Source organism: Xyrauchen texanus, chromosome 13 (genome assembly GCF_025860055.1).
Source record: "Xyrauchen texanus isolate HMW12.3.18 chromosome 13, RBS_HiC_50CHRs, whole genome shotgun sequence".
NCBI lineage: Eukaryota > Metazoa > Chordata > Actinopteri > Cypriniformes > Catostomidae > Xyrauchen > Xyrauchen texanus.
In genome coordinates, this window is record NC_068288.1 from 28,463,660 (window position 1) to 28,490,437 (window position 26,778).

The 26,778-nt window shown below is 40.0% G+C and overlaps 1 protein-coding gene across 2 annotated transcripts; it reads left to right on the forward strand.

Moving 5' to 3' along the window:
• The first annotated feature begins 11,449 nt into the window (after positions 1–11,449).
• On the forward strand, positions 11,450–26,146 carry LOC127653973 (interleukin-12 receptor subunit beta-2-like). 2 transcript variants are annotated; one of them, XM_052140861.1, is made up of 16 exons: positions 11,450–11,559; positions 11,920–12,057; positions 12,539–12,784; positions 13,348–13,462; positions 13,858–14,030; positions 15,948–16,087; positions 17,468–17,609; positions 18,503–18,582; positions 19,625–19,820; positions 19,948–20,124; positions 20,454–20,552; positions 20,642–20,797; positions 21,350–21,487; positions 22,698–22,797; positions 22,893–22,980; positions 25,339–26,146. In XM_052140861.1, the coding sequence occupies exons 2-16, from the start codon at positions 11,988–11,990 to the stop codon at positions 25,684–25,686; spliced, it is 2,268 nt and encodes a 755-aa protein (XP_051996821.1). In that variant the 5' UTR covers positions 11,450–11,559; positions 11,920–11,987; the 3' UTR covers positions 25,687–26,146. The 2 variants fall into 2 exon arrangements, with proteins under 2 accessions (XP_051996821.1, XP_051996822.1); XM_052140862.1 differs by having other exon boundaries at positions 12,539–12,582.
• Positions 26,147–26,778: the final 632 nt, after the last annotated feature.

Genomic DNA, 26,778 nt, shown 5'->3' on the forward strand with positions numbered 1-26,778 from the left:
GGTCTTAAGTACATAACTGGTAATCAAAAGGATGCTGGTTCAAGCCCCACGGCTACCACCATTGTGTCCTTGAGCAAGGCACTTAACTCCAGGTTGTTCCGGGGGGATTGTCCCTGTAATAATTGCACTGTAAGTCGCTTTGGATAAAAGCGTCTGCCAAATGCATAAATGTAAATGTAAATGTAAAATGTATAAAATGCGGCAAAGGTGAAGTGCTGAACGAGGGGGTTATGATTTTACTAAGTGTAAAACACTTTGCACTTTCATTTGTTCTAACAGTTTCATAATGTGGTTTATGTCTGCAGTGTTTCAATGTTTCATAATGTTGCAATCAGTCATAATGTAATGTCAAAGTGTATGCAAAACATTCTGAATTATCAACCTGTTGTAAGGTGGTAAAAAAATGGGCATTTTATTTTACGGATAATAAATACCAAATAACATAAACTTGAACATATTTAGCATACTGAATATCTATATAACTAAAAAAAAAATCTCTCTTTACAGAATGATGAAGATGTGTTTGTCGATGGGAGTCACTTGGCTTTTCGAAAATGTACCTAAATTTAACAACAGCAATGCTGTAAAACTTCTGAATTAATTTTCTAAACAATCTAATTTAGTGCAATCAACATAAAAAAGGAGTGATTTTGGGGCTTTTGTCTATTGAAATCAATGTCTTTTATTATCTTGGATAATGCTTACTTTGACATTAGTTTATTAAGTGAATCATGCCGTGATTTCAGAAGATTTGAGACCACAGGTTGCTGGCGATTACAAGGTTGGATATTCATCCATTATCAGTCTTCTGGTGGTGTCATTCAGCTTACATTTCTGGACTTTATAGGAAGTCTCAATGAACACCAACATTACAGCTAAAGATCTACAGGCATTGATTCTGTTGGCTAAAATCAGAGTCCAAGAATCCACTTTTAGGAACACCCTGAACAAGTATGCCTAGGAAGAAACCATAGCTCTCTACAAGAACATTTCAACATTACTACAGTAATGTAATCAGCACTGCGGACACATGCTGACAATGGAGCCCTTTAACTAAATTACAGAACACTTCTTTTTTTTTTTCTTTTTGTAAAAAGAAAAAAACCCTCTTCCTCACCATTAAGCACGGTAACAGAAATGTAACAGAAGGGTGTAATTTCTGCTCCACAAGTATCACCAAAAGGAGTTGCATAAATAATTGCTCTTTTCAAAGAGATTCCAGAAAACTCCACGCATCTTCCATTTATTGTACAAACAGATTGTTCTGTCCCAAACTCATACCATTGGTTGAGCCAACGTTTTTTGTGTGACAGGCTGAATGAGTCAATCAAACAAACGGAGGAATGTTTTGAATGCACCAAAGTGTTCCACTTTTGGATGAAATTAACCTAAAATGGCTTACTGAGGCATGACTCTAACCCCTATCTACAATAGCTGAAGCAGAAAAAACAAATCACATTTTGTAGAGAAAAAATGGCTTTGTGGCATGGGGGCGTGGTCGTGTGTCGGCCTTACTGCTCTCTCTCTCTCTCTCCCGCAGACCGACACACGACCACGCCCTCATGCCACAGGCTTACTGCAATGTATGGAGGTTTGGCTGCTGGATTTGTTTGCTTTGGTAAATGTGTACCTCCCTGGCAGCTTTGTTATATTTGTCATTGTGAAAAAGGATATGGGAAAGAGTTTTGCTGTTTTCCCTTCTGTCACAAATGAAGATTTTTAGAAGAATATCTCAGCTCTATAGGTGCATACAATGTGAGTCAACAGGCTCCAAAACTCTGAAGCTCCAAAAAGCACAAAGGCAGCATAAAAGTAATCCATACGACTCCAGTGTGTAAATCCATATCTTCAGAAGCGATATGTTAGATGTGTGTGAGAAACAGATCAATGGATCCTCTTCACAGACTGTGATGATGTGATGTGATGATGAAGCAAATGTGTTAGCAAAAATTATATTTGCAGTGGTCTCCCATACACTCCCATTCACCACTAAGTTTACCCTCCAGTTGTTTACTTCCAAAGTTCCAAATACCGGAAGTGTAAAACGGGTCCATATTTAAGTCCTTTTTTACAATAAATTCTTCTCCCTGTCCAGTAGGTGATATGCACTAAGGATGTGTATCACCAAATACAAAAATAGAACTGTAATGTTTCAAATTGGAGATTTATAGTAAACAAAATGACAGTGATCTGTCGCATATCACTTCATATCACTTCTGATGACATGGATTAAACCACTGGAGATTTATAGTAAAAAAAAATGACAGTGATCTGTCTCATATCACTTCATATCACTTCTGATGACATGGATTAAACCACTGGAGTCGTATGGAATACTTTAATGCTCCCTTTACATGCTTTTGATCTTAAAAGTTTTGGACCCAGTTGACATGCATTCCATCGACCTACAGAGCTGAAAAATTCTTCTTAAAATCTTCATTGTGTTCTGCAGAATAAAGAAAATCATATACATTAGAATTAACACACTTGATCACACTCTGTATACTTGTAATGAACTGAGGAAGTGGGAGAAGGCAGAAGGGTGATTGGGATCCAAATGCAGTTTATTGAGTAGGAACACGAAAACAAACAAACGCTGGAACAAATAAAAAGTCCACGATGGGAAAATATAGGCTAAGTGCTGGGTAAGACACAGGAAGGGGTGCAGGCAGACAACTTCCACGAAGGGGAGGGTAGTCCTCGAACGGGCGACACAACAGGGAGAACACGAACGGCTGGAGGCTGCAGGGAACAAGAACAAAGGGCATACAGAGCATGGAAAAATACGAGAATGAGCATAGAAGGTAACCATGAAACACGAAACGTTAACGCACGACAAAGGGAAGGGAAAACAGCGGGGTTTAAATAACGAGACAAGGTGATGACAAAATGACGGACAGGCGCGGACAATAACACAGTGACGGGGCCGGAAAAGACGGGAAGAAGGGAAGTGTAGTTTTTCACAGAGACAGTGAAACACGAGCGGACAACAAGGAAGACATGACAGGAAGCGTGAGCGGTAAGACAGAAAACACGGAGCAGACAACAAGGGAGCGTGACACGGAACATGATAAGTGAAAACGGAGAACACGAGACGGACAACACGGGATCGTAACATAGCCCCCCTCAAAAGGACCGGATTCCAGACGGTATAAAGAAATCTAAAAACAACAAACACAAAATGTTCCAGGCGAGGGGGCTAGAAGAGGGGGAGAAAAGACAGACCAAAAGGGACACAGAGACAGACCAAGGAGGCACAAGGGACACAGAGACAGACCAAGGGGGCACAAGGGGCAATTAGGCAGTCCATGGAGGCACGAGGGACGGACAGGCAGACCAGGGAGGCCGAGAGGGCAGACTGGCAGTCCACGGAGGCGCAAGGGGCCGACAGGCAGTCAGGAAGGCCGAGGGGGGCAAGCAGGCAGTCCACAGGGGTGTGAGACGGGGCCAGGGTCAGGTGGCCTGGGGAGCGTCCACCGGGCAGGGACAGGTCAAGGAGACCAGGGAGGTGGCGTCAAGGCAAAGACCGGTTCAGGAGGTCTGTGGGGCGTCCGCTGGGCAGGGACAGGTTTAGGAGGCCAGGGAGACGGCCACAAGGCAAAGACCGGTTCAGGAGGTCTGGGAGGAGGAGTGGCCATTGGAGAAGCTGGCAGAGCCAAGGGGGACTTCTGTGGCAGAGCAGTTGTGGCCTTGGGTGGCGGCGCCGAAGGAGGCGTAGGCAAGGACGCCGGAACCCTGGGGGCGGAGCAGAGACAGGCAGAGCCGTGGCTGACTCAGGCGGTAAGGCCTTGGGCGGGTCAGGAGGCGGAACAATGTAGGGCGGATCCAAGGGAGGTGATGGCGTAGAAGGCTCAGAAGGCGGAGCTGGGGGAGCCACTGGAGGCGGAGCCGAGGGGGGCTCAGGAGGTGGAGCTGAAGGAGACTCCGGAGGCGGACCGAGGGAGGTTCAGGAGGCGGAACCGTAGGTGGCGAGGGTGAAGAGGGCTCTGAAGACGGAGCCGATGGGGGCTCAGGAGGTGGAACTGAAGGAGGTTCTGGAGTTGGAACCAAGGGAGGTTCCGGAGGCGGAGCCGAAGGAGGCTCAGGAGGCGTAGCACAGGGTACCTCAGGAGGCGGAGCCGAGGAAGGCCTTGGAGACGGGTTTGAGGAAGGCAGAGCCGAGGATGGCTCGGGAGGCCCAGGGGGCGGAGCCGTGGGAGGCTCTGGAGGCTGAGCCGAGGAAAGCTCAGGAGGCGGGGCTGAGGAAGGTGGCACCGTAGGAGGCTTAAGAGGCGGAGACCTGGAAGGCTCTGGAGTCTCTGGGAGCAGAGCCGTAGGAGGCTCGGGAGGCGGAGCCATAAGAGGCTCGGGAGTCTCTGGGAGCAGAGCCGGAGGAGGCTCGGAAGGCAGAGCCCTGGGTGGCTCAAGAGACTTGAGAGGCGGAGCACTGGGTGGCTCGAGAGGCTCGAGAGGCAGAGCCCTGGAAGGCTCGGGAGGTGGAGCCCTGGGTGGCTCGGGAGGTGGAGCCCTGGGTGGCTCGGGAGGTGGAGCCCTGGGTGGCTCGGGAGGTGGAGCCCTGGGTGGCTTGGAGAGGTGGAGCCCTGGGTGGCTCGGGAGGAGGCCTGGAGACTCGAGACTGGAGGAGACCCTAGGAGGCTCAGGAGGAGAGCTCGGAGACTTGAGAGGTGGAGCCCTAGGAGGCTCGAGAGACTTGAGAGGCGGAACCCTGGAAGGCTCGAGAGGCTTGAGAGGTGGAGCCCTGGAAGGCTCGAGGGGCGCTGGCTCTAGGACGGGCACGACCACTGGCGCTGGCTCTTGGACGGTCCTGGCTACTGGCGCTGGCACTTGGACGGTCCTGGCTACTGGCGCTGAGACAGGGACGGTCATGGTTACAAGCGCTGGCTCCGGGACGGTCGAGGCTACAGGCGCTGGCTCCGGGACGGTCGAGGCGACAGGCGCTGGCTCCGGGATGGTCGAGGCGACAGGCACTGGCTCAGAGATGGTCGGGGCGACAGGCACTGGCTCACTGACCTCTGGGGCGACAGGCACTGGCTGGTTGACCGTGGTATGCGCTGGAACGCTGTTTCTGGTCAGCGTGGCTTCAGGCTCGCTGGCCGTGGCCGACGAGGGCTCAGGCTCGCTGACCGTGGCTGACGAGGGCTCAGGCTCGCTGACCGTGGCTGACGTGAACCGGGAGGCGGAAAGCCCGTCTTCTCCTCCTCTTCTGGGCCGATGCAGTGGTCCGCGTGGGCTCTTGGGGGGCGACTGGTGCGGGGGTTTGCTCGCTGACAGGTGGGGCTGGTGCGGCAGGGTGTGCCAGGGACTGCTGGAGAGTCTCCACTGTGGGTGGTGAGGTAGGGTCCTCCTTTGTCACGCCCACAGTAAACGGAGAGCCGCACATCAGTAGGGTCGCCTCCAGGAAGTCGCAGAGGGTCCAGCCGTGCATTGCCTGAGGCAACCGCTCCTTCAGCGAACGGTTCAGGTTATCCCTGAAGAAAACCACCAAGGCAGAGTCCGGGAAGTCGGTGAGCTTTGCCAGAGCAAGGAAGTCTTTTATGTGGTCTTCTATGGGACGGTCCCCCTGTCGCAAACAGAGCAGCCGGTAGTTTGCCCGTAAAACTGCTGGATCCATTTTGGGTCGTGCGTTCTGTAACTGAACGAAGTGGGAGAAGGCAGAAGGGTGACACAACTGAGGAAGTGGGCGAAGGCAGAAGGGTGATTGGGATCCAAATGCAGTTTATTGAGTAGGAACACGAAAACAAACAAACGCTGGAAAAAATAAAAAGTCCACGATGGGAAAATATAGGCTAAGTGCTGGGTAAGACACAGGAAGAGGTGCAGGCAGACAACTCCCACGAAGGGGAGGGTAAGACAGAAAACACGGAGCGGACAACAAGGGAGCGTGACATGGAACGTGATAAGTGAAAACGGAGAACACGAGACGGACAACACGGGATCGTAACAATACTGTACTGTATATTTGTTTTGCTTTTTTATTATATAGCAACCTTAAATGGTTAGTTCATCCAAAAATAAACGTTCTGCCATCATTTACACAGCCATGTTGTTCTGAGGCCGTATGGCTTTTTTTCTTCTTGTTTTTCTCTCCGTGGAACAAAAAAGAAGATTGAGATTAGGAGCTTCAGTTACATCTATTCATTCAAATGATGACAACATTTATATTTTATTCCTTTAAATGTTGAATTGCTAGACTAGATCTTCTTCACAGTTTTTCTTTGCTCTTAGGATAACAGCTATGGTAACTGAGGACCTCTCGCTGAGGACAATAACTCCCACTTAACTCCCATTGAAGAAGTTATTCTATCTTGTGTGAGAGACTCTACTGTGCTTCATGAGGATGTCACAGAAACACCAGTGGTTGGGTAAATTGATATAGATTGTCCTTATACACCTCAGTTATGGACTACTTCACTGAAAATGGAAGAAGATACTAGAGAAGAAGAGGTAAAGGAGGAAGAGGAGGAGGACCAATTTCCTTTGCTTGTGTCTCCATCACATGTGCTTCATGACTTCAGTTGGGATTTTACTAGCATTGCTGTGATCCATTGGTGTTTTAATAGCTTCTTAGCTATGGATAGGATGCTCAGGTCCTTGAATGTTCTTGAGGACCTGCTTTCCACCCTTCAGACATTTTTTGATAAAGACAGAAGAGTGGAAGGCTGGAGAACTGCCTAAGAGGGCCTGTCATTAATTCCTGTCCATACTCCCCACAAGGGGGTTGCCGAAGTTTTTCGATGCCAGAAAAGGTTTAGGTATTCTGTTGTAAAGGAGTGATTTACTGTACATACAGGTGAAACTCGAAAAATTAGAATATCGTACAAAAGTTCATTAATTTCAGTAATTCAACTTAAAAGGTGAAACTAATATATTATATAGACTCATTACAAGCAAAGTAAGATATTTCAAGCCTTTATTTGATATAATTTTGATGATTATGGCTTACAGCTTATGAAAACCCCAAATTCAGAATCTCAGAAAATTAGAATATTGTGAAAAGGTTCAGTATTGTAGGCTCAAAGTGTCACACTCTAATCAGCTAAACACCTGCAAAGGGTTCCTGAGCCTTTAAATGGTCTCTCAGTCTGGTTCAGTTGAATTCACAATCATGGGGAAGACTGCTGACCTGACAGTTGTGCAGAAAACCATCATTGACACCCTCCACAAGGAGGGAAAGCCTCAAAAGGTAATTGCAAAAGAAGTTGGATGTTCTCAAAGTGCTGTATCAAAGCACATTAATAGAAAGTTAAGTGGAAGGGAAAAGTGTGGAAGAAAAAGGTGCACAAGCAGCAGGGATGACCGTAGCCTGGAGAGGATTGTCAGGAAAAGGCCATTCAAATGTGTGGGGAGCTTCACAAGGAGTGGACTGAGGCTGGAGTTACTGCATCAAGAGCCACCACACACAGACGGGTCCTGGACATGGGCTTCAAATGTCAAACGTCTTACCTGGGCTAAAGAAAAAGAGAACTGGTCTGTTGCTCAGTGGTCCAAAGTCCTCTTTTCTGATGAGAGCAAATTTTGCATCTCATTTGGAAACCAAGGTCCCAGAGTCTGGAGGAAGAATGGAGAGGCACACAATCCAAGATTCTTGAAGTCCAATGTGAAGTTTCCACAGTCTGTGTTGTTTTGGGGAGCCATGTCATCGGCTGGTGTTGGTCCACTGTGCTTTATTAAGTCCAGAGTCAACGCAGCCGTCTACCGGGACATTTTAGAGCACTTCATGCTTCCTTCAGCAGACAAGCTTTATGGAGATGCTGACTTCATTTTCCAGCAGGACTTGGCACCTGCCCACACTGCCAAAAGTACCAAAACCTGGTTCAATGACCATGGTATTACTGTGCTTGATTGGCCAGCAAACTTGCCTGACCTGAACCCCATAGAGAATCTATGGGGCATTGCCAAGAGAAAGATGAGAGACATGAGACCAAACAATGCAGAAGAGCTGAAGGCCGCTATTGAAGCATCTTGGTCTTCCATAACACCTCAGCAGTGCCACAGGCTGATAGCATCCATGCCACGCCGCATTGAGGCAGTAATTAATGCAAAAGGGGCCCAAACCAAGTACTGAGTACATATGCATGATTATAATTTTCAGAGGGCCGACATTTCTGTATTTAAAATCCTTTTTTTATTGATTTCATGTGAGATTCTGAATTTGGGGTTTTCATAAGCTGTAAGCCATAATCATCCAAATTATATCAAATAAAGGCTTGAAATATCTTTGCTTGTAATGAGTCTATATAATATATTAGTTTCACCTTTTAAGTTGAATTACTGAAATTAATGAACTTTTGCACGATATTCTAATTTTTCGAGTTTCACCTGTAATGCCTGCCACCAAACTTTCACATCTTCAATTGTGTGCTGGACCATGTTGGAAGTACATGCATGCTGAATTAAACTGTTCACAATAAATATAGTCATGCAAGGCATTTTAAATGATCAAAGTTGCACTAACAAGCATTGTATGACACCATAATGGACCCTAAGCATTAAGTTTTCCATTATTATACAGTAATACGTCTGTACTATCTTGGCGATGAAGACTTACGTTACATTCTTTAAGGGGTCATCATTATCATGAGAAATCAAGTTGTCCTTGATCTTTTTAAATAAAACCGTTTTATTGTGTGAAGGAGACATGCAGTACTTTCAGAACTCAACTTTCACCTTATTTCAAAAAGAGCATCTATTGAAACAAAATTGCAAAAACAACTCATTTTAAAATCTTTGGATTTCTGATGTCAGAGACTCAAATACTAGAATAATTATACTTCATTCATATAGGACAGTGACTGAGGCAGTCACAACAGACTTAAGATTCTTTTTGTGCTTACTAAATATAGTTTTTAGGAGAAAAGTAAGTGTTGTTGACTGGAAGTTACAAAACACTTGTACCAGAACAGCAGGTGTTCCAAGCTCAGTGAGCAGGAACCACACCTTTTTTAGTGCTTATATTTATATATTTCAGGAATAATGTTAAATTCAAGATGTAAACAGACTTTGGACTGTGGTGTAATTTTACCTTTTAGAAATTCTAATGACTTAAGAGATGTTAAACAGAATGTTTGGGACTGGCAGCCTCAGTCACCATTCACTTTCATTGCATGTTATTTCCATACAATAAAAGTGAGTGGTAACTGAGACTGTTAATCCCTAACCTTCTGCCTAGTATCATCTCCTTTTGTGTTCCACAGAAGACAGGATTCATAAAAACTTGTGAAGCAGTGTTTCACATGTCTAAACCTTGTTAACATGTTATTTATACTATATACAATGAGGCAGTGGGTCTCAAGAGGATCACATTCTCAGTTACACATGCATCATGTCTTGCAGAGACACCTGCACCGCAAATCTGTTTTTAAAACTTCCTGAGAGAGCTCTCGTATCACTCTTCAGAATACAATTTAACTCCTCACACATGAGATGACACACTCAATGCATTTACAGCACGTGTTGGTTACAGCATCAAATATTATTTTTTAAAAATCCACTCTGTTATTGTGCTGCTGATTTACACCCTGATGTGTGGGGACTTTAAGGGTGGGCTGCCTGACCTTATGAAAGCACCTCTTCTGCTTCTACAAATGATTAAACCTTCCAAGATGCATGCATGTGGTGTGTATTGTTACTGCCTTATTGCACTTTTGTATAAGAACAGAAACATCAAGGTTTTAGGTTCAAACTAATATGAATATATAATGGACAGTGTATATTTTAGGGACAGAGACTGGCCACCATTTCTTTTAAGGTTTTTACCATCAATGTTTTGCCCTCACTAGTTCATTTGAAATGATCCTACAATGCGACAAATGATTATTTAAGTGCAAATATTCCATATAGTGAGTCATTACAGTTACTATAAAATGGTGTCATAAAAGCTGCATATATAAAAAACTTCCTAAAATATTACACAACAACCCTTATGTGACAGGAACCAAGACCTTCTATAAGTCTGACAGAACCAAGCGACTTCACCACAACTTAGAAGAGAACGTTTTCTTGTTAACAACCTCTTCAACATTTACATCTGGTAGGATATAATCAATAAAGTAACCTAATATTGAGGCAATGTCTTTTCTCACCTTATATTAGCATAAATATATATACATATATACAGTGCATCCAGAAAGTATTCACAGCACTTCACTTTTTCCACATTTTGCTATGTTACAGCCTTATTCCAAAATTGATTAAATTAATTATTTTCCTCAAAATTCTACAAACAATACCCAATAATGACAACATGAAAGAAGTTTGTTTGAAATCTTTGCAAATTAAAAAATATAAAAAAATCACATGTACATAAGCATTCAAAGCCTTTGTTGAAGTACCCTTGGCACCAATTACAGCCTCAAGTCTTTCAGTGTATGATGCTACAAGCTTGGCACACCGATTTTTGGACAGTTTCTCCCATTCTTCTTTGCAGGACCTCTCAAGCTCCATCAGGTTGGATGGGGAGCGTTGGTGCACAGCTATTTTCAGATCTCTCTGGAGATGTTCACTCGGGTTGAAGTCTTTTTGGCCATTCAGGCCAAAAAGTTCAATATTTGTTTCATCAGACCAGAGAATTTTGTTTCTCATGGTCTGAGAGTCCTTCAGGTACCTTTTGGCAAACTCCAGGTGGGCTGTCATGTGCCACCTCCCTGACCAAGGCCCTTCTGCCCGATCACTCAGTTTGGCCGGGCGGCCAGCTCTAGGAAGAGTCCTGGTGGTTCCAAACTTCTTCCATTTATGGATGATGGAGGCCACTGTGCTCATTGGGACCTTCAATGCTGCAGAATTTTTTCTGTACCCTTCCCCAGATCTGTGCCTCGATACAATCTTGTCTCGGCGGTCTACAGACAATTCCTTGGAATTCATGGTTTGGTTTGTGCTCTGACATGCACTGTTAACTGTGGGACCTTATATAGACAGGTGTATGCCTTTCCAAATCATGTCCAATCAACTGAATTTACCACAGGTGGACTCCAATCAAGTTGTAGAAACATCTCCAGGATGATCAGTGGGAAAACTTGAGCTCAATTTTGAGTGTCATGGAAAAGGCTTTTCATTTTTTATTTTTTAATAAATTTGCAAATATTTCAAACAAACTTCTTTCATGTTGTCATTATGGGATATTGTTAGTAGAATTTTGAGGAAAATAATGAATTTAATCAATTTTGGAATAAGGCTGTAACATAACAAAATGTGGATTAATAAATTAATAAACGTATAACCTTTAAAACATATGTAAATGTTCTAATACATTTGACCAGATCTAGATCACTCTCCACCAGTCTCCCATTTTAACCTGTAAATTACTTACAGTAATGCATGAATAAAAACACTACTGTCTAAAAGTAGCCTGTACAGAGTGCGGGAGAATACGATTCTCAGTCGTTACTCATTTTATCTCACGCGATTTCACAAGCAATTGCGCCTCACGCGCTCTCAATTCTTTATTTATCAAGAGAGGGAGGAGATGCGCGCGGTGCGTTACAGGGACGGCTCTACTGCCACTTTAAAACCCCACAATTAATCCAAATGACCAAGCCGAACATTTTTGTCCCGTGGGCAGGGGTAAGTATAAAGCCACGTTACACCGCATCTGAATCTAAAAAAGTGTTATTTTAACTCATAGCAACAAGTAAAGCGGCGTGACGCCTCAAACTAGAACTCTGCTTTTATTTTCAAATAAGTTATTTCTAAAAGCCTACATGTATAGATTGCAACAATGTAGACAGCTTCGGTTATTGTAACGTGAGAGTTTAGCAAAGACAATGTCGAGTTTAGACGCGTCGTCAGCAAACATACGTTTTCTCACCTGAGTGAGAATTTATTTACTGTCGTAAATTTCAAGAGTTAGGTGAATTTCTCTAAAAGGAAACAAAATGGCGTGACAAGACAATGTTAAAAAACATTATAAATGATTGTCCACAGAGCACGGAGGAATATATTTGGAGGGGAGTTGATATTCTGAGTTTGTATGCTGTGGAGCACTGATCCAGATGTCTTCTGAATGTACGTGGTCGGTCCTTCTCATATTCCACTTCATCCTGGCCGCAGGTGCAGTAGGAGGTATGATATTATTATTATTCATTTACATGTGATGATACTTTAATTCAATAGGCTAATAATATTTATACATGTAATGTATACATTTTATTAAATATATAGGCGATTATATTAATATTTGATAATAATATGTAGGCTTTAACCATCAGTGTCAATTTGATGAATCCAGAAGGTGAATGGAATGTTGCCTTTGCATTAGAATTTTGCATATTGTTTCTCATGTTTAATTGTTCTACATTTTAGTTTCAGGAATTGTTGTTTATGAAACTAGTGTCATAAATAGTGTAAGAGGACTATCTTAAGAATCAGCCATTGAAAAAACAATGTGTCAACCATAATGGTTGACCACTAATCTAAATCATTTGGGGACATGTCCCCCTGAAAGTCTACAGTGGTTGTGACCCTGGTGCAAACATTTTAATGCGTAAAAAATAAGCAGGTAGAGGGTCATCGTTATACTCATTTGTGCTAATGCTTCTTGCAGGAACGGTGTGCACTGTAAAGTCAAGTGGAGGCAAAGAAGTCCTTGTAGGTTCCAATTTCACCGTCTCTTGTCTCTTCAAGAATCAGTGTACCAAATTAATTTTTCAGGATAAGAAAAAATTGATGCATGTAGAGTTTAATTCAAGTGTGGTGTCGGTGGATGTTAAGAATTTAACAAAGTTCAGTATCTTCACCTGTAAGTGCATGAAGGACCCAGAGCCATGTGGAATTGACATCACTCCAGGACGTAAGCACAGCCTTCAGCATTTTCTGTAATGTGTCTTTATTCAAGAGTTACCATTGTCGTGAAAAACCTGGGATTATGAGGGAATATTGAGGCCTGGAAAAGTCATGGAAATTGTTAAAATCTATAAAAGGGTGAAAATCATGAAGATTTCTATAGTTACTGTACGCTTTTGAAGTTATGCTCAGCTCTTAAATACATTAGAGTGTAATGTTGATGAAATAATAATAATAAAAAAAATCCTTAACCAGTCATTACAAACAACTGGAAAAGTAAAGGAAAAGTCTAAATGTGTGGGAACCGTGATATTTATACCATGTCACATTATTTCAACTGACTTGAAATATGCCCTTTAAAAGCACAGAATAAAGCATGTTAGACTTTTATTTACCTAGTTTCATGTTCAAGTTTAATGTCATTTGAAACCAGAACCCTGAAAATATACATAAAATTAGCTGAACAAGCGGACAGGAGTGGAGATTGAAACTTAGATGACTGCAAAAGCACAACATTATTGGAGTGAATCTTTTGCGTGACAGTCATGTGCAGGTTTTTTTTTTTTTCAGACCCACCAAGCATTCCAGAAAACCTGACTTGCATTCGGAAAACAGAATTTGGCAATGTCAGCTGCACTTGGAAAACAGGAAGGGATACCAAAATCACAACCACATGTCAGTTACGGTTAGTAAAAAGGGTCAAATCACCTTTCCAAGGAGGATCTTTGAGTAAACAGAGCATATGGCACAACCCAGAAAGATCAGTAATATGGATAAAGGAATAGTTCAGCCAAAAATGTAAATTCTGTCATTTTGACCCTCATGTTGTTCCAAACCTGGATGACTTTCTCTCTTCCATGGAACAAAGGGAGATGTTAGGCAGAATGTTAGCCTCAGTCAGCATTCACTTTCATAGCATCTTTTTTTCCTGTTAAAATGGAAGTGAATAGTGATTCAGACTTTCACTCTGTATAACATCTCACTTTGTGTTCCAGGGAAAAAAGATGGTGAGGGTGAGTAAATTAATTTTACATTTTGTGTGAACTTATAATCATGATGTTTAATCTTTTCTTTTTTCAGGGTAGAAGGGGTTCCAGACTTTGTCTATAAGAGTGTTATGAACTCTGCAGGGTTTTGTTCAGCCACATTCCCCATCATTGGCTCAATGTCCCATCTCATTGTGTGGCTAAATGTTTCTAATAGCTTGGGCTCAACAACCACAGGTCCTCACACCTTCACCCTCAGCAACATAGGTAAAGAAGTACCCAAATGTTCACTTATACCTTCACTACTAAAAGAGTGATACAATATATGGTGCACTTGGTAATTTTTCCCCAGTAAATAAGTTTTACTCCTACAGAAATTAATTGTAATTTTGAAAAATATTTATAAAATCATGACCACTCATATATGCGAAAAGGACTATAGTCACATCAGTAATCTTATAAAAGCTGTTTTATTCAACATTGAGCAGGGGCACCCTCATGAGAGCTGCCCTTTTAGAATCACATGACCATCTGATTACTACTCACTTAATCTCATTAACCATCTTGTTATTGGACACTTTCGCTGTTGGATTAAATTAATCATGGTTGATTGTGAATAGTGAATTTCTACAGTGGCATCTGTTAATGAAAACTAATGATTTTGTATGATGCTACATCCAGGCCACTTGGTGTCACTACAAGTCCAATATGAGATTACTAACAATAAGTTACTGAGTGCACTTTTAAAGATTAAAATGCATTAGGATTAGATGTGTTTAAAGGAAAATTTCTCCCAATAATAGAATTCTGTCAGCATTATGTTGTTCCACTTTGCATCTTCTGTGGACCACAAAAGGAAATAATGAGCAGAATCACAGACTACGTTTACAGAGACACCTGAAAGCAGCTTATTGCAAGAAAGTGGCATTCTAGATTACTTGCACTGGATAAGCGACTTACTCTACTCCCATAAACAAGCAGCTTAGTCAGTAGGCAGCAATGTAATTTCCCTACGACGCTTGTGTAAGTAACAAACACGGCATCTGAGGAAAACTTCACATTTATTCTCTGTAGCTGTGCTTTAATTCTAGATATCAAGGATGTTGTTGTGTTTTTTTGCTTAACCTTCCATTGTGACCGACGGTTGGACAATGTAACACTCACTATTGCACTCAGTTGGACGCAATTTTTATGTCACCACAGACTGATCATGGTACCCTGCCCGGCCACCCCTGTGAAAATATCCTGGCACCACCCCTGCTGTGCGCTTTCTTTCTCGTCTTTTAATTTTTTGAGCTTTATTATTACTCAGTAATACACTGATGTAATGATTGATGTATGTTCTCTCCTCGAAATCAAACACAAGTGGTCAAAAGAGACAACCATTGTAATTGTGAGGTGTCTCGATTGTAGACTTGTGATCAGATCACCCAAAATGCATAATAATATCAGTATACACATGGCCTCAGCAGGGATGAACGGTCATGTATTTGATACACTACAGTCCTGTATTGTGCGCACCAACAGGACGGAAAACAAGACTGTGAGTCGCAGAGCGCTGACTGCAAGTCGTGTAGTGTACACTTGGCTTTAAACTGCTTTTTCTTAATCCTTTATATGTCATAGGCATTCTCGTTTACATGATATTTCAGAACTCCACTTTCTGCAAAGTCCTTAGAATAAACCACAAGTGCATGTAAATGTGGTCACAGTTAAAAAGAATGACAGCCTCAGTCACCATTCACTTTCACTGTATGGAAAAGGATGCAATGAAAGCAAATGCTGACTGAGACTAACATGCTTTTTGGTTGAACCATCCCTTTAATATCAATGAATTAATTTATAACTTTTTTTTTTTGCATACAGAAAGTTTTTTTGCATACTTTTTTATATAAAAAAAAGGTTAAAAATTGTATGCATTGAAAACCGTTAATAGCGATTGCATTATGTGCTGGGGGAGTCTAAATAATTGAAACTGGGTCAGCTTTACAAAATTAACTGGTTTTACACCCACCTATTAGTTGAGGTTTTTGTTACAGAAGACCACAGCTGATGAAGTGCATTGTCTTGAATGAAATCTGAAAAAAAGGCATTTCCTGTATTTTAGCTGTAATATGCAATGCACTGGGAAGGCTGTATTGATATTCAGGTTTTTGTAACCACCTCCTTTCTGTTTATTTACAGTAAAACCCTCAAGGCCTAATATCAGGCATCTGGAGTGCTCCTCCCAATACTGCAGCCTACACACCAACAATCACGGCGCACATTTGCACTTGTTTGAGGTCAAATACAGAGGAGAAAATGAGACCTGGAAAAACCTCCAGGTAAAAGTTCTGATTCTAGAGGTTTTCTAGTTACCATATGTTAAGTGGTAATTAAGCCACTTCATTGTACCTGCAGTCCTATCAGTCATCTGTCCTGGTAAAGTTGATAAAACAAAATGCGTGTTGCAAGGAGTCAACTGGTGACGACACAGGCAAAACCAACAAAACCTCACAGATTGGTTCAGTAGTCAGACCACAGGCCCTCCATGATTACTCAAAACTAGAACAAGAAATGTCAAGAAAGGGGTTTTTCTCCATTCTAATCGTAGGAAACTGAACCACAGACTTGTTGCTCCTCTTCCTACAATGTATATTTTGTTTGTCACAGTATATCAGTAATGTTTCTTTATCAATGAAATTCTCTCAGTAAGATTGTCTTTAGACTCTAAAGATCATCATACATACACATAATCACACAAAGGGTTGGGGAGTAACGGAATACATGTAAAGGGATTACGTATTTAAAAAACTAAATATAAATGTATTCCACTACAGTTACAATTTAAATAATTGGTAATTAGAATAGTTACATTCAAAAAGTATTTTGATTACTGAGGGGATTACTTTGCATTAATTGTAATTTGTTTCATTTAATATTTAGTCCTTTCGGATTGAAAACATTTAATCATAAATGATGCGATTGAAAGTGTATTTGAACAGCGGTGAAACACTTTCTTATGATGTGCAGACAGAGAAGTAAGTTTGAAGTTAGTCTGGAGTAGAAGAAATATAAATAAACCTTGTGCAAATTGTCAGCTTTATGCTAAGCTAAAATGCTATTTCTAGCCATTTTACATGCACATGCTACCAGGCACGATCATATTTTTTATCAAGAAAATTCGCGTTGGATCATAATTAATTTTTCTAGTAAGACCTTTGATATTTGGGCAAAAATCACATTCTTTATAATAATTTTGTATTGCTTTCCTGTAAAAATATCTAAAAATCCTTAAAACAAGATCAATTTGAATTATCTTGTTTTAGAAACAACACTGCATAAGATATTTAGGTTTTTCAGAGAATGTATATTTAACATGTGTATTTTGTCTTACTGTACTGTACTATTTTTATAGTCAAAACAAGTGAAAACGTTTTACCAGTGCTGAAGAAGTAATCCAAAGTATTTAGAATACATTACTGAACTTGAGTAATCTAATTACGAAATATGTTACAAATTAAATTTTACAGCATGTATTCTGTAATCTGTAGTAGAATACATTTCAAAAGTAACCCTCCCAACACTAATCACACATGCAATCATGTTGTTCTGAATATCAGCACGACTTTGATTCACCACAAACAGAGTGCCGCGGATAATTGCAGCAAAAATGATCTTCAATTGATGAGATAAGAACACGTTGTATTGTCCCTGTTTGGCAGACTGATGCAGAGAGCAGTTTGAACATATCCTCACTGCAGCCGCATACCAATTATGAGTTCCAGATCAGGAGAAAAATAAACCATACAGTAGGTCTGTGGAGTGATTGGAGTCTGGCAAAAACAGCAAAAACAAAAGAAGAAGGTAAGTACGCTGACAATATAAAAAATATATACTGTATGCTTCATGTAGTACCATCTTTGTAACAGGTTTGATTCAACTCAGAAATATTATACATAACTGAATCAACCATACTACATTAGGTTACAGCAACAAAGTGGAAGTAGCTCCTTGTGGTAAGAATTACCATGTTTTATATTGTAAGAAAATAATTTGCTCATAAGGAGTTGTTTTGGATTGTAAAAATGTCACATTTTGTCATTTCGGGCGATGTGGGATTTTGAAGTTTTTTTGTGAAGTTTTTTTGCTTCTGATCTCTACCTCTTTAAATGTAGGCAGAAGCTGTAATGGGATTTATGTGAATTAAGGTTGTTACAAGTGTTCTGGAAAGCACTTCTCATAATTGTGATGGTGTTGGATATGCTGGCTGTATTGACGTAAGATTGTCACACTTCTTTGTCAGCACGTTGCAGGTGTTTAAGAACACTTTCAATGTCAATACGTTTTTCAAAGAGAACCTATGTCATAAAGGCACAAATTGGTGTCAAAATAACAGAGAATCATTTTGTGGTGAAGAAGATTAATTAAATTAACTTGTAACTGTGAAAGATTAAAAATAATTGGACATCAAATTTGAGGGAAGATCTGACTTTTGGTTTAAATGTGAAGAAAAAAAGATATTCATCTTTGAATATTGTGGGGAATGTTTCACAGAAATACACCCCACAGGATGTGAATCATCAACGATTTACAAAGCATAATTAACTGTGTATTTTTGACATCCCTTCCCTTGTGTAACTGTTAATATGTAAATACATGAAGAGGTAATGCTCAATTGGTTGAGCCTGGTTAAAGGCACAAAGAGCATGAATGTTTGTGAAATAAAATGTTTTGTTTCTCTCTCTCTCTCTCTCTAGCTCCTGACAAGGTGCTTGATGTCTGGTACCTTCAAGAGCACTCGCAATCTCAAAACAAGTGTTTTTTAATATTTTGGAAGGCACGTAACACTTTGCCAATAAGAATATTTTGTTATATTTTCTTAAATATTCACTTATATTTGCATGTAATTATTATTGGTATCAATTTGATGTTGAGCTCAAGTGGTGTGTACGAGGAGTATAACGGTTCTCAGTAAAAAACCGAACCGTACGATTCATGAAGCATTCACACCCTGGTCGGTTCACCTCAATTTAATGACACATCTGGAGCACAAGGTTTGGTGAAGAAAACAAAGCGTCAAACTGACAGCTTCATTCAACAGTTACAACCTCCACTAGCATACCTGAATGGCTTTGTAGCTGGATAAGCTCCGCCTGTGTTTCATGTGGGTCAACTTGATGACAGCACTGTCCTGCAAGTGTTGTGTGTAGTTGAAAATGGCAAGTGGAGAAAACGAGCCACTGATGAAGAAGCCCCCTGCATTTCTCCTTTCTGGGAATATTTTCTTTTTGCAGTCAATTACAAAAGTGATGGTCAAATACAGGATTACAATACAGGCACTGTTTGCAGACATCAATCGTGTCGAGTGCTGTATACTGGTAATATATGGCAATAAGGAAAAACCTGTTGAAGAGTTTACTAAATTGATTATTCTTTGGATTTGGCAGTAATATATTTTTCTGAACAAAGCAAATACCGAACCATACCGAAACTGTGACCCTAAAACCGTGACACAAACCGAACCATGAGACCTCTAGTGTGTACACAATGGACAGGCCGTTACAACCCCTCCCCTGAAACTTAATTCGCACTGGCCCTTAAAGGTCAAACCACCACCAAGCAATGACTTGCATGGTGTGAACTGCATCTTCCCAAACACAGTTAGTCTGAAACCAAAAGTTAGCCGACATTGAAGTTTCAGTTTACAAAAATTTGAGTGGGGGCTTATAGGAAATGATGGATTCGAGAATTCATTCTTTCAGAGATAATGCCTCTGTGACCTTTTTGCCTCATAGCATTAATAACTTACTCAATATTTGACAGATTCATTCAATTTTGTTCAATTCATTTAACTTTCTATGTACTTTTTCACGTATTAGGAACTGAGCAAATCAGATGCCAAGGGGGAGATCCAAATGTATAATATAAGTGAGAAGAGGATGAAAGTGAAGTCAATCATTGTAGGACCTACCAGAAGACATTATAACATCTGCTGCACTTACTGCTCTGTGTCAGTATCTGCCATTAACTCAGTGGGTCAATCTCCTGTCAGATTTATTGAGCTGCGCTCTCTAGGTAAGCATAGGGGATTACACACTAACTCACTCACTCACTCACTAACCATCCATTTGCAGCAGTTGCAAACTTTTGATAATGTTGACCCAAATTAGTGTGGGTTTACAATTTCTTATTGTGTTTACAGGTCTGGTTTCAGGTTTTGTGTCACACAATACCTTGAATAATCATAGTATTGCCCTCTTCTGGTCAACACTCGCCATTGCAACCCATAGAACTGAGTATGTGTTGCACTGGTATCCAGTTGGACGTAGAGATCGGCTTGAGTGGATTAGAGTGGTGGACACCAAAGCTATCATTAGAGGCAAGTTTAATGAGAGGGTTTTGACTGTAATTTTTATTTCAAGATTGTTATCTTAAAGTAATATCCAGAATCATCATACCTATTCAAACTGACATGCCCCCTCAGATTTCTATGCAATTTTGAATCTTTAATAATTCTTATCAGATCTTTCTTAAATTGCACGATTATTATTATTTTATACATTATATTATAATTGTTTGTTGTTTTTGTTTGACTAAAATTACTGCTTTTTATCTACCCACCTTCACATTTCACTTGAAACTTGTATGATGTATAAACATAGGTAATAAAAAGTGTCTCTTGTACCTTTTCTTCTGCTGTCTGTACAGGTCTCCATCCTAAAGAATGCTATCAGGGGGCAGTTACTGCTTTGTGCTCATCTGGTTTTAGAATGGCATCGATTGAAGGCATTTCCACATGGAAGTCAGGTTGGAGGCTTGTTGTTCGTATTTCATAGCTTCATGATTCTTCATCAAAGGAACTGAAATAAGACATCTCCGTGTCTTTGAATTTATAGTTCCAGAACAGGGTCCAGTTCCCCAACAAAACTGGAAGAAGAGCGAGAGCTTGCAGGTGAAATGGTCTGAAATCCCACACGATAAGAGAAGAGGCTGTTTGACAAAGTATACAGTCTATTTGAAGGACAATGTGAAAGGAGACATTCAAAATAACGGTAAGGAAAATATTCTCTTCCTGTAAAGCAAGCAAAAGTTGCTGGCAAAATATGTAACTGTAGCATAATTATGGCATTGCACTGACAAATAACCAGTCCATATATTTAATTGTTGGCACTCACATGCACAAGTTTACATTTATTTTCTTTAAGGAAAATAATGAAATATTTTTTTATCATTTACTCATGTCCATTCAAAGCTGTTTACTTTCTCTCTACCATGGAACACAAAAGGAGATGTTTTTAGAAATGTAAGTTGTTATTCACTGAACAGCTTGTGTATTGCTCTCAAATTGCTTTCCACAAATTTAAACTTGCCGCGATCAGTCTTGACACATGTGAGAACCAATGCCATTGCATCATTGACGTCAAACCTGACATGAAGTGTCTTCACACAGCAAATTTTAATATGTGTATGTTAGAAAAATTGCTACAATTGAGGGAAATGTTTTCAGTGAATAACACAGTAAAAGTGCAACATAGAGGCTGTTTTCTGACCTCACAGTGTCAATTTGAGCCAACATGGGATATGATGCTTGACTTTGTTTGCAGATGTGAAATATCCAATGAAACAGTATACCATCAGTGGTCTGTCTCCAGGACATTGCTACAATCTCTGGGTCACTGCCTGGACAGATGCTGGGGAGGGACCCAGAGGAAGTGATCTCCCATTCTGCACACCATCAGACAGTATGTATTTGTGTTGATTAGATCTAAAGACATGTACAATACTATATAAGAAATCTACATCCAGAATTCCCCAACTACTTTCTTGTAACTCTTTAACTTAGCAATCATGTTGTAGATCAGGGGGTCAGCAACTTTTTTTAAACTTAGGTTTAACAAGATGTGAAACCACATCAAAAAGAAAATATTCAAGAAGTCGACATTTTTACAAAATATACTTTCTCAGTTTATGTAATGACTATTTTAGATAATTTTAACCCCACCTATCCCCAGTCCCCCAAATTACATACCTTTTTCAAAATATTGCTTTCTTTTTTTTTTTGCTTTTGTTGCGCCAATGGTTACTCTACAATGTGGCATTAGTTGTCCTGTTGTTTAATTAATGACTTTGATCAGATTTCTTTCAAAAGGTTTAAATGTGTTTCCTAGTGTTTTTTCTTCTTCTTCTTCCCTGTTTTATTGTTTTGCTTATAGTAACTATGAGTCCATTTAAACGAGCGTAACGTTATTAGTATTCTTAGTCTTCAGGTATGTTATTTGAATGCTTGTCTCCCTTTTCTATTTTTATTTTATTTATTTATTTATTTTAAATAAATAAAATGTATTTCTTCTGCTGAACACAAATTCATATTTTTAGAGTTTTAGAATATCTCAGCTGTGTAGGTCCATACAAGGCTAAATTTTGTGACTCCCGTGGTTAAATCCATGTCTTCAGAAGCAATATAATAGGTGTGGGTAAGAAACAGATCAACAATGAAGTCCTTTTTTACTATACATTTTCACTTTCAAACAGCCTTCCTAAGCGCTTTTCTCTCCTAAGTGTTTTGTTTTTGGCGATTCACATTTATTCTGCATATCGCCAACTACTGGGCAGGAGGATAATTTATTGGATAAAATGACTTCATTATTGAACTGTTTGTCACCCACACCTATCATATCACTTCTAAAGATGGATTTAACCAATGGAGTCGTATGTATTACTTTTATTGCAGCCCTTTATGTGCTTTTTGGAGCTTCAAAGTTTTGGACCCTGTTGACATGATTATATGGAACTACAGAGCTGTTATTCTTCAGAAAATATTTGTTTGTGTTCCACAGAAGAAAGGAAGTCATACATTTATGTTATGACATGAAGGTGAGTAAATGATGAGAGAATTTTAATTTTGGGGTGAACTATATCCTAATAAGAGTGACTTGTGTCCTTCTCTTTAAGCTGAGAAACTACTGTCCCTTGTGATATTGGCTGGAGGAGCTGTTCTTCTGACCTGTCTCGTCCTCCTGTGCATCTGTCAGTTCTCCTGTGTCCAGAGTAGGTAAGAAACAGCAGCAATGCTTTAGATCTGACAGAGAAAAATATGTTTCTGGGAAAGACTGATAACGTTTTTCTAAAATAATTTTCATTTGATAGATTCTTAACTTGCTGTAAGTGCCTGATGCCCAGAGATATTCCAGATCCAGCAAACAGCAAATGGGCAAAGGATTGTGCTATTGACCAGGTAAATGCTTGCAAATGCATGCACGGGCTGAATTTCAAAATCTAGTGAGCTGTCTACCTAGACTGCATTTTTGGGCATAAGACATGTTTAAATGTTTAAAATGCTGTTAAAGGAAGATGATTAGTTTACACAAAAATTTAAATATCTGTCCTAATTTTCCCACCCACATGCCATTCCAAACCTTTGAGACTTACCATGGGACACAATAGGAAAAGTTAAGCAGAATGTTGACGCTGCTCTTTGTCATACAGTTAAAGCATACTGTGACCAGGGGCCGGTTGCGCCAGCTATACGTAGGTTACAAAAAGCAGACTGATATTTTATGACATCACTGAGCTCATGTTTTGCTTGACAGGCTTCAGTCCTTTCGACATACAGTATGATGTTGACATTTACACTCGTTTACATTTACAAGAGAGTGAAAAAAAACTTACTTGTAAGCGGCTCATCAGCATGAAACCATTCTAACGGTGCAGTTTTCAGGGTGCGTTGCCCAGTGTCAAGTGTCAACACATTCAAAATATATATAGGATATTAAAATGAAGAAATGTCTATTTTTCTAGCCTGTCTTATTAATATTTTTTTTATCACCCCTTGTTTTTTTAGAGACAGTTCCTATATATTGTTATTTACACAGGGCAAATCTACTTTTTTCAAATCTACATTTATTATGTTTCATATTTTAATGGGCATATCATTTATTACAGCTGACAGTTACGTGAGCAAACAAGGTTTGAACATCAACAGTAACCAGATGAAATTGAAATTTACAGCTTTTAACAGTTCTTTGTACACATTTGAAGGCTGTTTATTGGATCAATTCAGGTTAATGTTGTATTATGTGACTATGTATTACATTACGGAGAGCTTGCAACCTACTTGCTAAGTCTTGCCTTAAGAACAGGTGGTGCAACCAAATTAAGCACTGACTTAGTAACAAATTATCTAGTAGTTACTAAGCCTTAGTATGAACTTTACATCCCAACTTACGTGAGACCTTACACACAGCTGGTGTAACCCTACCCAGGGGCTGTATCCAAAAGTACCATTATTAAAGTACCATAAATGTAGTCTGTGCGCTATATTTAAAGATTTCTGAAGCCATAAGATAGCTATGGGTGAGGCATGGAAATTTAAGCCCTTATTCACTGATAATCTTTCTCTCAGCCACAGCTCTCAAATCTCATTCATGTCCGCTTATATTTATAAATGGCACGTGAAGACGCATTGAGACAGATATGACGTTAATGATGCTGTCTGCCGTTGGTTCTCGTGTGCCACTTTGTCAACTATGGCAGTAGGGAAGGTCTGCAGTAAAAAACACTTTCTCTCTGTTCCTTACACAAAGCTTTTATATGAGTTAAGAAGATACAGAATATAGCGTATGAATTGTATGGATGGACTACTTTATGGCTTGTTTGTTTTTTTGTCCTTTTTGGAGCTTGAAAGCCCCTGGTCACTATATACTTTAATTAATGAAAAAGAGCATCACCAACATGCTAAACTCATTTTGTGTTCCACAGAAGAAAGAAAGTCATAGAGGTTAGGGCTGTCAACTGGGCTGAGAAACTGCTTAAACATTACCAAAAATTCAAATTTTTAAATTGATGTTGTGTCCTCAGCCCACAAAAGGATGTAATGAAAAAAAAAAAAACATACAGTTGTATGTACAGTAGTAATTTTCACAGATAGTGCTATTCGGCTGAACTCAGTGGTGATGTGGCTCAAACTATGAGCTCAGGGACTATTCAAACAGGTGGAGCACAACAAAATGAAACAGAACGCAATCTAGAGACACACATTTCCAAACTGATCTCCTTTCCTGACATGGCATTTAGAATCTGAGAAACGCTGATGAGAGAGCAAGGCGCAATGGCCAAAGACCTACAACTAGGGGCTGTTCACACTGAATGCTTTTGTAACAATCCAGTTTACCATTAGTTTTTCTATGTAAAAGTGCTAGAAAGTCTTTGATTTTTTTTCTTCTGCGTTTCGTTGATTATTTAGCATCTTATATTATAAAGAACTTCAACATTTAAAATGCATCTCAGACACCTGCTTTCTGTTTAACTGTATTAGTTGCCTGTCTAGTCTTTTAAGCGCAAGAATGCTTTACACACATCTGCTTTTTTTTCTTAAATTCAACAAATATTTAAACACCACTAATACAGATTTGGAATTTTATGAGTGTAAGTAAATCAAAGAATTGTCATTTTTGTGTTAACTTTTTCTGCAACCTATTGCAAGATAATTGAAATTTTGAATCTGATAAACAATTGGCCAAAAGGCTGTAAAAGTCAGAAACATACATTTCATTGATCTCTTCATACCTGTTCCCCCTTTACTAACTCCATGTAGGGTGAAATGAAATTCCCCCTCCACCAATATGACTCCAGCATGAGTGAGGAGCCAGATACTGTGGAGGTGGAGGTAGTTCCTTATCCCTCCAGCTTCACCTGCACCTACATCAAAAGCTTCTCTCAAACATCTGGCTGCTCTGACACCACCCTGATCACCAGGAGCTCAGACATCATGGAGGATTACATTTGCACTCATGGGGCAAGAAGTGGAGAAGAGGAAGGGGATGAATTCAAATTCTTACCATGTACAGTCAGCCCTTTACTGGAGCCTCATTTTCCATGTGGAGGAAAGTTGACGCTGGATGTAGTGAAAATAGACTGCAGTGAGTTTCTGGACTGTACGTGACCCACCATGGGCATTCAAATGTGTCTGCAATTGTACTAAAACTTCATGCATGAGTGATGGAAATCAGCACATGACTTCCCAAAGATAATTTGTCTGACAATGGACAAATTGAGTGGGTGCCTCAAATCCAAGCCATACCAGAGCAGCCCATTCTCAGGTTGGCCTTTTCGTAGACTTGCACAGCCAGACCTTTGACTAAACAGCAAAAATCAGGTTCACATTGCAGCTTATCAAAGCCTAGCTCCAGAACCAGTTACTGGAAGAGACTGTCTGACAGACATGTAAAACGACCAACCAGTTTATGTTTTACATGCCATATAAGGATGGATTTATCTTAAGTACATTATGCCACAAAAAGTTCATTCAAATGATGAATATATTTATATTATAGTTACCTTTCTACTAAGTGCCTATATATATATATATATATATATATATATATATATATATATATATATATATATATATGATACCACAAACCAGGCAAACTTTGGCAATTCCAGTGATTCTTTCATTCTCCAAAGAATTTGTCTCATGCAAGCATATTTTCAGGCAGACTGATAAAACATCCGGTGTTCACTTTATCGGAGTCTCTCAAGTCAGCTATCAGATTAGAGGTTGCCATATCTAGAAAGTACTTTTGTGTGCAATCTGCATCAGACTGACAGTAAACGGATTGTGGGCGGGCGGCCCATCTAAGGCTGAGACTAGCCATTTCGCACGTCTTGAGTGTTTTAGCCAGATTTATTGCTACAAGGGAATGTTGTTTGCACGCATGTGGACCTGGACATGTATTATGTTCTATACATGATTCCAATAGGTATGTTGAAATTAAATTTAATCCACATGCTTTACAAAAGATATAGCAAGCCTCAATGCTGTACCTCTGAATCTTTCTATCATTTAACAGACTGGACATAGCTATCTATATAATGTTTTACCCATACAGCTATTAAACAAAAAAAAAAAAAAACAGGAAGATGAGATGGATTGAAGGCAATTGAATGGCTCATCAAGACTATAGGTAATGAACTTTTTAAGGACATGTTCAACAGACCTTATATTTTCCCACTAAACAGCACATTTCAACAC